The 13,165-nt window shown below is 56.7% G+C and overlaps 1 protein-coding gene across 2 annotated transcripts in view; it reads left to right on the plus strand.

Moving 5' to 3' along the window:
• TSPAN5 (tetraspanin 5) overlaps positions 1-13,165 on the plus strand; it is a 156,671-nt gene that overhangs the window by 122,910 nt on the left and 20,596 nt on the right. For both annotated transcript variants that reach the window (XM_020284572.2, XM_020284571.2), the window contains exon 2: positions 3,325-3,375. In XM_020284572.2, coding sequence (XP_020140161.1) covers positions 3,325-3,375 — 51 coding nt within the window. The remainder of the gene's footprint in view (positions 1-3,324; positions 3,376-13,165) is intronic.

The raw sequence follows: 13,165 nt of genomic DNA on the forward strand, positions 1-13,165 counted from the left end.
GTGCGTGGGCCTCTCTGGGTTCCAGCGTGAGGGCAGCCGGGTGGTTTATGGTCGTCTTTTCTCTGGGGCGGGGACCGAATGTGCCGGGCGCTGCGTGCCTGTCTGTTTTTGGCTCTTCTCCGTTTAATTATTTGGAGCTGGAACAACTTGATTTTAAAACAAAACATATGGCCGGAGAGGAGCCGGGAGGCCATTGCCATGACGCAGCGCTGAAGGTATGTGCCGCGCTGGGGCCGGGCTCTGGTGGCACCGCGGCTCGCCCAGGTACTGAGTGTTTGCCTCCACTTCCAACCGCGTTTTTCTTCTATGCGCTTAAACCCTTGTTTGGAAACTCACAGCCAAAGCAGGAAATACGGGAGCAAGATGGTAAAGCAGATTGTCCGTGAGTCTTTCTCATCTTTATGGAAGCCACCGGCTCCCAAGCTATTCGTGTGGTTCATGGAAGCAACGAAGTTTTCAAAGTGCCAAGAGGAGAGGGGAGAACTTCATGTAGAGAGGAAGACGTGGACCCGCCATGCCGTCGCATTCCTGGGTTCTTCCGCATCGCACCGTGGCGGACCCAGCGTGGGGAACTTGTGTTCTGCAGCCAGGTTTCACGTGGAGACCAGGTCGCTGTCCCTTTTTACCCCGTCACACCCCCTTTGCTTGCTGGGAGAGGAGCGTATGACGTCCCGCTCGTGTGCCTCGCAGTTCTGGCCCGGATGTCCCCGCTGCCTGCGTCCCGGGGGAAGCGGGAACTTGCGAGCACTGGTGGGACTCGAACTCCTGTTGCTTGGGTGTCCGCTCCCCGACTTAGGGGCTGTGCGCCTCTGAACCAGCTAGTTAAACTCTCTGGGCCCCATGTCCCTCTTTCCTAAAGAGGAAGTGATAACGGTGCCTATTGCAGAGCAGAGTTGTTGGGAGACTTAAGAGACGTTGCATACGGAGCCCCAAGCGGGCGACAACGCAGTGGATGGCAGCGACCGGGCAAGCGCCCTCTGCAGCGGCGCGTCCCACCCACTGCCTGCGGTGGCACTGCCACTGGATGCTGCATCGGGGAATGACCATCCCAGCACGCGTCCAGGGAAAGCTCCGGCCCTGGAGGCTCGGCCACCTCGCTGGGCTGGGTTGGATGCCAGGGCGTGAAGTCAGACCTGACGCTGCACTTTCTAGAGCAGACCTGTGTATCCGCTCACCAGCTGTGTCCTATTCTGCCCCTGCGAGAGTAGCTTGCTGAATTGTTTTATCTTTGTGCCTCAGAGTCCCAAGTACCTTTTGAGCCACGGGGGGAATCGCCTGTTGTTTCAGATCTGAAATAGCGCTCTGATAAGGGCTGCAGAGGGGCTGAGCACACTTTGTCTGTTGGGATGTGGAAACAAGAAATCTTTCCAGATACTTCTCAAGCAGCCCCCCTGTAGGAGGGGGGGAGGGGAGCAATGTGTCTAGTTTTGGCCAAACCAAGGGCGGGCTTTTCTGTGTAGAGCCCAGAACGTGTCGAGTACTCTCTTGCCCTGGTGGAAGCTTCGGGAAGTTCTTTTAAAAACAGCCCGTGTTTCAGAGCAGCTAATTCTTTGTTTCCGGTCTGCTCTTTTCCCTCTGCTCTTGCTGTCGTCTCCGTCACATTTGGATTTGTTGCCCGCAAAGCGTCAGTAACTCCCTGCTGGGACTGGCCAGGTGGACAGTTCTCAGATTTCCTTGAAACTGCAAAAAAAAAAAATAAATAACCACACTTGCTTTTCCTCTGCTCGCTCCTCCCGGCAACACCTTTCCTGGCGTTTAACTTACTCGAGATGTTAGTGACATAAGCAGCGCGTGCTGCCGCCCGACCAGAGCTGCTTGTCACCTGCCCGCTGGCTTTTCTCCTCAGGGTTTGGAGAGGAGATTCAGAGTTGCTGTCGATGGCAGAGGCGAGGGATGAGATGTCCCGCTCCGCGCGGCCAGTTCCGCGCAGGCCTGAAGGCTGAGCTCGCAGTGGCGGACAGTCCTGCGCAGCGTGTCCTCAAGTCTGCCGCACCCTAATTACGAAGCTCACCGTTATTTTAAGTGTCATCGAGGGGGGAAAAAACGAAACTATGAGATACCATCGATTTTTAGAGCGTCCCGATTTCAGAGGTGTTAAAGTGTGGGGAATGCGTGTCTGAGAGCGGATGGAACAGGTCAGAACTAATGAGGACGGAAGGTCTTCCCTGGTCAGCAGCTGCTCCCCTCCCAGACCCCCCGCCCTCACCGCGGCTCCTCAGCGGAGCTGTGGGGTGCGTGTGCGGTGCACCCGTGTGGGCGCTGGGTGCTCACCGCGGTCACGTGTGTTACACGTGTGTTCCATGTTGTACATAAAGCCGGGAACTGAGCTGAGACCAGCAGGCGTGGTGGAAGCCCTGAACTGCATGTTAAGCAACTGATGTCTCTGAAAAACAGAACAATCTAGGAATTTTCTCTGGGTTTTGTTGGGCTTGATGAGATTCCTGTTATCTTTTGGAGGCGTGATAAAGAGCTTGTTGAGGGACATTGGGCTTGGTGTGCCCTCTCTGACCCGAGCAGTTGACAGTGGCTCCATGGTAAAGAGAGGGTCACCGGGCTGGGCGCAGTGGCTCACGCCTGTCATCCCAGCACTCTGGGAGGCCGGGGCAGGAGGATCGCTCTCGAGGTCAGGAGTTCAAAACCAGCCTGAGCAAGAACGAGACCCTCTCTCTACTAAAAATAGAAATTAATTGGCCAACTAAATATATGTAGAAAAAATTAGCCGGGCATGGTGGCGCATGCCTGTAGTCCCAGCTACTCGGGAGGAGGCTGAGGCAGGAGGATCGCTTGAGCCCAGGAGTTTGAGGTTGCTGTGAGCTAGGCTGACGCCATGGCACTCTAGCCCGGGCAACAGAGTGAGATTCTGTCTCAGAAAAAAAAAGAGAGGGTCACCAGCTCTTCCAGACCCCGGCCTCTGCTTCTGCAGTAGTCCCTGACGCACGCCAGCCTCGCCCTGTCGGGGCCCCGTTTCCTCTCCTGCCCTGAAAGGCAGCGCTCAGCGTTACTGGAAACCTTCATTTTGTCAGGATCCTCCCTAATTATTATTCTTCATAATATGGATGACTTTTAAGCACCTGTGTGACTCCAACTCTTCTTAATGTCATAATAATTTTAAGCAAGGGTATAAATACTCCCACCATGAAAAAAAAATTAAGGGGATTATGGTGTTTATTTTCCCGGTAAAGATGGACATTCAGATTTTAGAGACAGTTATTTCCCAGCCAGGTACAGGGACAAGGGAATGGATCGAGAACTTTCTTATTTACATGAGTAAACATATGGCATTTACCTGTGTACTTACACTGCTCTCTGTCTTTCTTGTTGCAGTTTTTGGGAATAACATTTCTTGGAATTGGACTGTGGGCGTGGAACGAAAAAGTAAGTTGAATGTCACGAAAATGCACACATGTGGGTTGGTGGAGGCTGCACGTTATATGTTATCTCCTTTTGCTCTTTGGCAACTGCAGAGTACAGAGAGTCATGGTTCTTTAACAAGAAAAAGTGTTCGTGGAGGATAAATGGTCATATTCTCAAAGACTCTGTAGGAATCGTGCCTGAGTCGATGCCCGCGTCCAGATAACTACACAAGTACAAGGGCAGAGCAGGGAGTGTGCCTTGGGATTTGACCAGGCAGCCAGAGACCTGTGTTTCCCTGGGCTCTTCCCTCACTTGGGCACAAGAATAATTGTAAATATACTAAATTATGTATAGTCTTTTTTTCTCTTTTGCTTTCTTTTTTCTTAAACCCTTTGGAGGATGACTCAAGCCATAACAGATGATTTTTTAGTGTGAGTATCATATGATAAACTGTCAGCGTGTGGTTTGAAGGAAGTGGGATGTAAATTCGTGTTTGACCATCAAGTAAACTCATCATTCATGCTAAAGAATGGGGATTTGGGCTGCTGGTTTGTATGTCTTAAGAAATATTCAGTTTATGATCCAGTACAGTATGATAAAAAGAAAAGTCTGGAAATGTGGGGTGGTGTGTTCTTCGAGACAGTGAGGATGCTCTGTTCTGGATAGTTCCGCTCTGAGCAGCACTCGCATGAGAACGGTCCCCTGTGCCACGCCTCTGCCGGGCTTCCCGTGGCTCTTTGAACTTGTTCTCTCCAGCTTCCCTTCCCAGGCTACCCCTAGAGTGCACAAAAGAACTGGAATCCCTTTTTTCTTCCTTCTTTGGAAGTGAAATCACCTGCAGCATTTTCTCCATCCCAGTGCCTGGCTGTATCTTCCACCTTCTAAGAGCGAGGGGTGCATTGATTGGTTAAAAGTTGCCATAAACTGGGAGATTAGCTTAAATTTTCCCAGGAGACCATTCTTGAACCTCTCAGGTATTCCACCCTCTGAGCCCGAATCTGGCCTGGAGTCGGGGGTGGGGGTGGGGGGTGGGGGGCTTTGAAGTGGTCGGGGTGTCGAGAAAGGAGAGAAATACTGAGACTGTTCAGGACACAAAAGCCCTTCAGATGCCAGGAGGGATTTCCACATTCTAGAACAACGTGCAGACAGGCTGTGTAAAACAAAGCTCAAAGCAAATCCCGAGTTTCGAAACCAAACCGTCCTCTGTTTATTTACAAAATGCTTCTACAGAACGTAAAATGGTTTTTTGTGGGAAATAAAGCACCTCTCAGCGACCTGAAGTCACCGAGGCAAACTGGGGTTCCGAGGCAGTGACCCGCAGGAAGTTCCCACGACAGAGATAGCTCGATCTCCAGAAACTTCGATGCTCTAAATGCTGGTCTCCTCTCGGATTACGATCGGCTTCTGCTCAGTCCCGTGGTGAGCGTGGAGATTTGTGGGACCCAGAGAGTCCCCTTTTAGAAGCCCTGCGGTTGGTTAAATGCCAGATAACACAGCTTTTTATAACTCCTTTAATAAGAGTCCATTCCTGTCCGCTTTGAAAAAGCGCTGGAAGGCCTTCAATGAGCTAATTGTGTGTTCCAGCAGTAAACAGCAGTTGGTCATTTTGAAGTTTCCTTTGTTTTCTCTTTATGAGATACAGTTATCTTGTTGTTTCATCAGTCGTCCCTCATGTCTCTTCTCTGGTAAAATCACACACTCCTAAGACCGACAGCGCCATCCAATATCGGCGCAGAGGGGGCGTGGATGAAAGGGCAGTCCCTTCTCTGTCGGGGCCACCGTCAGGAAAGTTACCTGGCCCAGGTGGCCGGCCGCTGCGTGGCAGGACCCCGAGAGCAGGGACTGGGAGAGGAGGCAGCAGCGGGTAAAGGTGGCGTGTCTGGGCCCGGGCGTGGGGCGCGTGGCGGTGAGTGATGCAGAGCCCTGCCGCGCGGGGCTGGCGCTCCAGGGGTCACTGGGAGAAGAGCTGGGTGGCCAGGCCTGTGCGTGCAGGTGCGTGAACGCTGGCAGGGACATCAGGCACAGGGCAAGGCTAGGTAGGGAGTGCTGGGAAGAGGCGACTCCTTCCGATGGAGTGTTGGGAACAGCCTCCCTGACCAGGTGGCGTTGGGGGGAGACCTGGCGGAGGTAAGAGGGGCCTGCGGAGTGCTGGGGGAAGAACGTTCTAGAAGAGGGAATGGCAAGTGTGGGGGCCCTGGAGCAGGGTCTCAGTGATTCCAGGGAACAGCAGGGAGCGCAGCAGGACGGGCAGGGAGAGGACGAGTATGAGAAGAGGTAGGGTGCGTGGCAAGGGAGGAAGGCAGAGGCCACCGGAAGGCGTCGGGTCCCATTGGAGTCTGCGAGGAAGCCCCTGGGCTGTTGTGATGAGGGAGGGCCGCAGTCTGACCTCCGTGTTAAGGTTGCGGGGGGGCTGCGAGAGACAAGAGCCCAGCTTCGGGGCCTGCTCTGGACTGAGTGTTTGTGTCTCCCCAAATTCGCATGTTGGGGCCCTCATCCCCAGGGTAGTGATGCTTGGAGGTGAAGCTTTCTGGGGGCAATGAGGCCACAAGGATGGAGCCGCGTCGGAAGAGACAGGAGAGAGATGATGTCTCTCGCCCTGCAGGGAAGGCCGTGTCAGCAGGACGCCCGCCCCGGGCGCTGGACCTGCAGGCACCTTGGTCTCGGGCTTCCGGCGTGCAGAACCGAGAGAAGGAAACGTTCCCGTCCAAGTCCCCCAGCCCGCGGTGTTGGTTACGGGCGCCAGGCCGGCTACGGGCTGAGGAGACCTGCGCCGAAATGCGCCCTTGTGGGGCGCTGGGCAGCCGCGCCGGCTTCTCTGAGACGCCCCTGCTCATGCGTGCAGCAGGGACACTGACGTCACCTCCCAGGATGTCGTGGGGATCAAATGCGACAGTCCTCGGCATGAGCCTGCTGTAAGGCAGGTGCTCCCTGCAGAGTGGCTCCCCACCCCACCCACGACGGTCTCCTGTCCACTCCTGCCTGGGGGCAAGAGCAAACCCTCAAATGTTAGGGGAGTTTCAGCTTCAGTCCATGGACCAGGGAGTTAGTTTTGGTTTGGGTCTCTCAGGGACGATGTGACGTTGTGCGTTGATCTCCGTGGTAACGGCCGAGGCTGCTCTGGCGAAGGCCACTGGGGTGATTTGGAGCTGGGCCAGGCCTCCGACGGGCGACTGCCTTTCCGACGGGAACCCCAGCCGGGCGGAGGGTGCCGGGCAGTGGGCACCAGCCCGTGTGTCAGGAAGTCCCCCAGACCCAGAGGCGGCCACGATTACTTTAAAAGAGACCTGGACGGTAACTCCCCGAACTGGGTCACAGCTGGAAGGATCAGATTTCCACTGGAAGAATCAGATTTTCTTAATAGATGCGGCTTTCGGCGTGTTCCTGTGCAGCGCAGAAGCATTGCAGGCAAAAATGATTGCCCTCACGCTCGCTTAATGCCTATCTGAGTCTTAGACCTGGAGCTGATGTCGCAGTTGAACATTAGACATGGTAATTTAAATAATTCATTTTATCTGCGTTCCAAATCCACTGTAAAGATGCAAAGGGTGACTGTCTGCAGGGGAAGCCGGTCGTGTGCAGGTTCCGAGCCCCCAGGACCTGCTGTCTGGAAGGAACGTGAACCGTTAGGCGGCACGACTCTCCTCCGCAGCACCCTCGCAACGTCCGGCCACGGCCCATTCGTTCAAATAACGTTTATTGAGCACATAGCATGGGGCAGGCTTGTTCAGGACTCCAGGGATATGAAGATGAAGGGACCTAGTTTAGTGCTTGTGGGATTTACCGAGTTGCAGGAAGAACATGCATGTACACATAGGATACATGCATGCATATACGCCGTACATGGCAGTAAATGCTCAGCGTGTGTGAGTTTATAACAGTTCCTGTGGCAAAGTGCTCACCATTTCCGTCCCTCCGGGCGGCCCTCACTGTTGGCGAGATCTTCCTTCTGCCAAAGTCTGATCGTGCCCCACTAGTTTTTGCTCATCGATTCTAGATCTGCCCCGTTGGACCCCACTGAACACGTCCGTGCACGCGCCAGGCCTGTCCGAGTCTCAGGCGGGGGCCTGGCTCCTCCGAGTCTGCAGACACGCCGCTTCTCTGCGTGGCCCTCACATGAGCACCGCCACCCCTCACGTGTCCTCTGCCCGTGGAGAGGGAGCGTGGGGCGGCAGAGAGCACCACTCCCTCCCCCGGCGTCCGCATAGCCCAGACCCTCTGCCGGTCGCCAAGCGTCCCAAGCTGGCCGCAGGCGCCGGCTGGCTCACCCCATCCACGTGCCGTTTCCACTGCGGAATGCAGGGTTCCGCGTTTCCACGGCCGTGCTTGAGCCCACCTCTCCGCTGCTGGGACAGCCCGCGGCCTGAACCTGTCGTCCAGCGTGTTCCCCGTTCCGCTGCACGTTCTGATCAGCTCCTCCCTCGATTCTCCCTTCCTCTAAGTCAGGCTGTCCTCCGGGCCCCATGCCACCCTGGGGAGTGGTGACTGGATAGGTCTGGGTGGGCGCCGGGATGCTCTAGTTTAACAAGCCGCCTGGATTGTCCTGACCGCGGTCAAGTGTCGTTACCTCTGATAACAGCTGCTGATGCGTTGGACAGGCCAGGGCAGAGCCCAGTGACACGGCACTTGGATTGTCCTCTGGGACTGACACTCACGCGTACCCTTGCATGTCATCGGTCAGGCAGCTTCTCATCCATCTCCCTGTCGTTGCATCCGGCCGTTTTTCTGCCTCGTGTCTCTGTGGACGCAGCGTGTCCTCACGTTTCTCTGATCCTCCAGCTTGGGCACTTAGTTGACCCTCGCACTTTCCTCCTGAACCCACGCCAGGTCCTGAAGCTCGTCATTCTCTCCTCCAGGTGCTCGGGGACCCTTTTCAGCAAAGCAGGGACTAAGGCATGGTTCGCCACTCCTCTCTTCAAGACACACTTTCCAGCCGGGCGCGGTGGCTCACGCCTGAACCCTAGCACTCTGGGAGGCCGAGGCGGGAGGATCGTTTGGGCTCAGGACTTCAAGACCAGCCTGAGCAAGAGCAAGACTCCATCTCTACTAAAAATAGAAAGAAACTAATTGGCCATCTAAAAATATATAGACAAAATTAGCCGGGCATGGTGGTGCATGCCTGTAGTCCCAGCTACACGGGAGGCTGAGGCAGGAGGATTGCTTGAGCCCAGGAGTTTGAGGTTGCTGTGAACTGGGTTGATGCCAACCCGGGCAACAGAATGAGACTCTGTCTCAAAAAAAGAAAAAAAACACTTTCCCAGCTTGGCTTCCAAGATACCACACCCTGTGCCTTTTCACATGCCTGTGCAGGTCACCTCGCCCCCGGGCCTCTGACGTTTAAAGTGCCCAAGGCTCGGTCCTGAAACCTCCTCTCTGTCTTCACTCATCTTGAGAGAGCTCATCTGGGCTTGGAGCTTTACACGCTGTCGCTGGGGACTTCCAAACGAGTGCCTCTGATCCCAACCTCTGCATTGCAGACCCACGTAGCCGTGGCCGCCCCAGCGTCTACCCTGAAATGCCCCGAGGGCCCCTGAAGCTGGACACACCCAGATCAGCACCGCGGCATGCGGTGGGCTCAGGCCCCTCGGTCCGGCCGCGGCAGTCTTCCTTTTCTCCTCACACCCCATTGAGCCCATCAGCAAATACTGTCAGCTCTGCATTTTTGTGTTTTTTTAATTGTTCTTTTGGGTTTTTTTTCTGAGACAAGGTCTTGCTCTGTCACCAGGCTGGAGCGCAGTGGCCCAATCGTAGCTCACTGCAGCCTCGGATTCCTGGGTTCAGCCGCAGCCTCCTGAGTAGCTGGGACTGGGGGCCCCACACATGCGCCACCAAGCCCGGCTTCCGCTCTGAAACCATGTTGAGAATCGGATACCTTCTCACCGTCTCCACTGTTACACCCTGGTCTGAGCTGCCGCCCCCTCTTGCCTGCACTGGGCAGAAGCTTCCAGAAACCTCCCTGCTCCTGCTCTTGCACCCTGACCCTCCTCCTAGGCCTGTCTCCACACAGCAGGAGTGATCCTTTTATCAAAGGTCAGGCAGGTCCTGTGACTTCTCCTCTCCCGACCCTCCCTTGAGCTCCTCAGCAGACCCGGCCATCGTTGCCGTTGCCCCTGTGCCCTCCCACTGCGCTCTGTGGTCCCATCTCGCTACTCTCTCACATCCCAGATGTGCCACACCACCCCAGGGCCTTTGCACGTGCTCTTCCCCTGCCTGGTGTGCAGAACACCACATTGGCACATTGGCATCTTCTTTTACTTTTTGGTTTCTGCTCAGACATCACCTTTGGCCCAGCCCTTTCTTGCCCTTCCTGGTGTTTTCCTTCTCAGTACGTCTCACGCACTAACAGGCTTCGTGCCTTTCTCTTCCGACTAGAAAGCAGGTTCCGTGAGGGCAGGGCCTTTCTGTTGACTGCTACACGCTAGTGTCTAGAGCAGGCGTCCTCAAGCTACGGCCCAAGGGCCACATGCGGCCTGCCTAGCACTTTCATTCGGCCCTCCGGATGTGTTTGCCGCCGCTGCCTGTCCTGCTTAGCAGCCGACTCGTCCCGGGCCCACAGTGCACACTCTCCAGCGGTCTGAGGGACGGTGAACTGGCCCCTGTTTAAAAACTCTGAGGACCCCTGGTCTTGAGTGTCAGGGGGCACAGAGCAGGCGTTCAAGAAATAAGCCTGGGAAGGGACGACGGGGTGAGTGGTTAGAGCAGCGCTCAGGACCAGGTGGCCTGCACTCGGTCCCTGCCCTGCCATGTCCTCACCTGGGCGGCTGTGGCAGGTGACTCCCTCTGTGTCTGGTTCCTGGCGTGGGACAGAGCGCCCACCTGGCCGGCCCACCGTGGGGATGAAATGGTCCGCGTGGCCTGGGCCGGCGTGGCCAGGCTCCGGCCGCCTAGCGCTCACGGCACGGCTGCTGTTCAGCAGGTCTCACCTGGGTCCCCGCAGAGCCTCCGGCTGCTTCCCCGGCACCTGCTGCCCGCGCGGCCCTCCTCTCTGCCCACTGTGCCTTCAGACACAAATCCAGCTTGGCCACCCGCCTCTTCCTCGGTCCCAGCACTTGTCACACTCACACGTTGACGCTTTGCTGGGCCAGCTCCTGGTTTTCACTTCCTGTCTGCACTCGCCAGCGTGACCTTCCGTCCCTCTCTGTGCGCCCTCAGCACCGGCGGCGAGTGCCCTGCCCCGTGCACCCATCCTCCCTGTCCTCCCCGTGTCCTCTGGACGCGGCCCCTGGAGGGCGTCACTGTGTCACTGTGACCCACACAGCACCTGGCCTCACAGGCGGTCCCGTGGAAGTGCTGAATGCCTTCTCAGTAACGAGTGCGCCGTGCACCTCTGAGGTCCCAGGACAGACGACGGCGTCACCTGCCAGCGGCTTTGCTGTGCTTTCCGCCCTCTGCAGTGTCAGCGCTGTGATCAGAGCTCGCCCCAGCCGGCTCCGTCTGTGCAACAACACGCCGTAGCACAGGCAGCTTCAATAGCAGACATTTGTTTCCCGCTGTCCCGGAGGCCAGGAGGCCACAAGTCGAGGCGCTGGCGGGTCCAGTTGCTGGCGAGGCTGCCGTCCTGGCTTGCAGAGAGCCGGCTCTTTGCCGCGTCCTCCTGGCAGACGAGAGCCGACGGGCCTTGGTCTCCTCCTTTTCTTATACAGACCCTGGTCCCATCGTGGGGCCCCCACTCTCGTGGCCTCGTCCAAATGCGGCTGCCTCCGGAAGGCCACACCGTCAAACGCCGTTACACTGGGGGCTGGAGCTTAAGTTATATGCGTATTTGGGGGAGACCCAAACATTCAGTCCATGGCAGAGCTTCTGTTAAATGTTCCAGCTTAAACTTCATGCCTGGCCTGGAATGTTCTAGGCATTGTCCCCGGTCCTCCGCGTTTGCAGTGAAAACATCTGGGGAATGGCTGGGGACTTGCGCGCGGGCTGTCGCGTGTTGCTGGGGCGACCGCTCCCGTCCCGTGCAGGGCCGCGGTGTCCTGTCCTGCTCAGCACAGCTGCCCTGCCCCGAGGCTGCGCGGCTGGGGGCTTCACAGGGACCGAGAGACGACTGCCCCCTCCTCAGAGGCAGGTCGTGGCCACGTTTTGTCTGCGGAAAAGGATTATTTGAGTCTCACTGATAACCCTTTTGACAAGAAAAACCGGGAAGGAGCCGCGTGCCTTTGAAGCGGCTCGTCCTCGTGTACTCGCGTCTCCGCATCCCCGCGTGCCCCTGGGCGTCCAGGCCTCTCTCCGTGTCCCCGCGTGTCCCTGGGCGTCCAGGCCTCTCTCCGCGTCCCCACGTGCCCCTGGGCGTCCAGGCCTCTCTCCGCGTCCCCGCGTGTCCCTGGGCGTCCAGGCCTCTCTCCGTGTCCCCGCGTGCCCCTGGCCGTCCAGGCCTCTCTCTGCGTCCCTGCGTGTCCCTGGCCATCCAGGCCTCTCTCCGCGTCCCCGCGTGCCCCTGGCATCCAGCCTCGGCAGGTCTCCCGCATTCCCAGCCCTCTCTCCGGCCCCTGTAGCTGTTCCCCAGACGAAGGCTGTTGTGGGTTTTGCAGAGTGGCCGAGAGTTGGATGTGCCTTTCTAGGGGCGGGTTTCTCCGTGGCCCTGTGGTCCCCATTGGCCTTCCTGTGGACACTGTTTAAAACCGCGTTCCCGCCCCTCCACACCGCCCTTTCTGAGTGGCTGCCATTTCTATGCAATGTTACATCTTGTCACTTTTGGGTTTTTTTTTTGTTTGTTTGTTTGTTTTTTTTTTTTTGAGACAAAGTCTTGTTCTGTCATCCAGCCTAGAGTGCCGTGGCGTCAGCCTCACTCACAGCAACCTCAGACTCCTGGACTCAAGCGATCCTCCTGCCTCAACCTCCCGAGTAGCTGGGACTACAGGCATGTGCCACCATGCCCAGCTAATTTTTCGTAGAGACGGGGTCTCGCTCTTGCTCAGGCTGGTCTCGAACTCCTGAGCCCAAGGGATCCTCCTACCTTGGCCAACCCAGAGTGCTAAGATTACAGGCAGGAGCCACCTACCCTGAAATGTCATATCTTGTCACCCTTTGTCAATAGGGAAATTCTTCTCTCCCTCTTAACTGTAGGAAGACTGCTGTCACTTCCACCCTGGAGGTCCAGTTTATGGAGGGCGGGCATGTCAGGACCCAGTCGCTTAAATCTCAGGTCCATCTGGCCTGGGTCTGGGGACACATTTCATGTGCCTGTCTCTCTGCTTCTCATCCGGCAGTTGGAAGGAATGTGCTAGAATGTGCAAATGAGAAGAGTCCCAGACCTTGGGGGTTATGGGTTCTATTTTTGTGTTTCTTTTCTGCGTGGATTGAGGGAAGCAGCTAGCACTTGCCAGGTGGCACACAGCGGCCGCTCTGCCGGTGGAGAATGGAAACCCACAGACGGTCCTGAAATGCATTGGTGTGGAGCTTTGTTTGCCTTTTTGTTTCTGGAGCTTTGGAGCCTTGTTTGCCTTCTGGAGCTTTGTTTGCCTTTTTGTTTCTGCGCGTGCATGGAAACCTCTTTCAAGAAGAAATGGTTACGGGGAACATATTCCTTTATAGCAGAACGGTGGGGAGAAGCTGCTTGAATTCCAGGGACGGCCGAATGGGCACGGCGCTGAGGAGGGCTGGGGGTGGGGGGCCGCCGGCTTCACAGTCTAAGTGTGTGTTCACCCAGCCGCTGAGCAGCCACTTCTCTGGGCAGAGGAGACAGGGCTCAGCAACTGGCAGGATACCCGGGAGTAGTGGCTCTGACCACCAGTTGCCTCTCAGCACCCCAGCGGCAAGGGTGTCCTTGCTCCTCGTTCCAGGTGCCACCACCATGGCAAGGCACCTGCATGGCTACTGA

The sequence above is a fragment of the Microcebus murinus genome, chromosome 29 (genome assembly GCF_040939455.1).
Source record: "Microcebus murinus isolate Inina chromosome 29, M.murinus_Inina_mat1.0, whole genome shotgun sequence".
NCBI lineage: Eukaryota > Metazoa > Chordata > Mammalia > Primates > Cheirogaleidae > Microcebus > Microcebus murinus.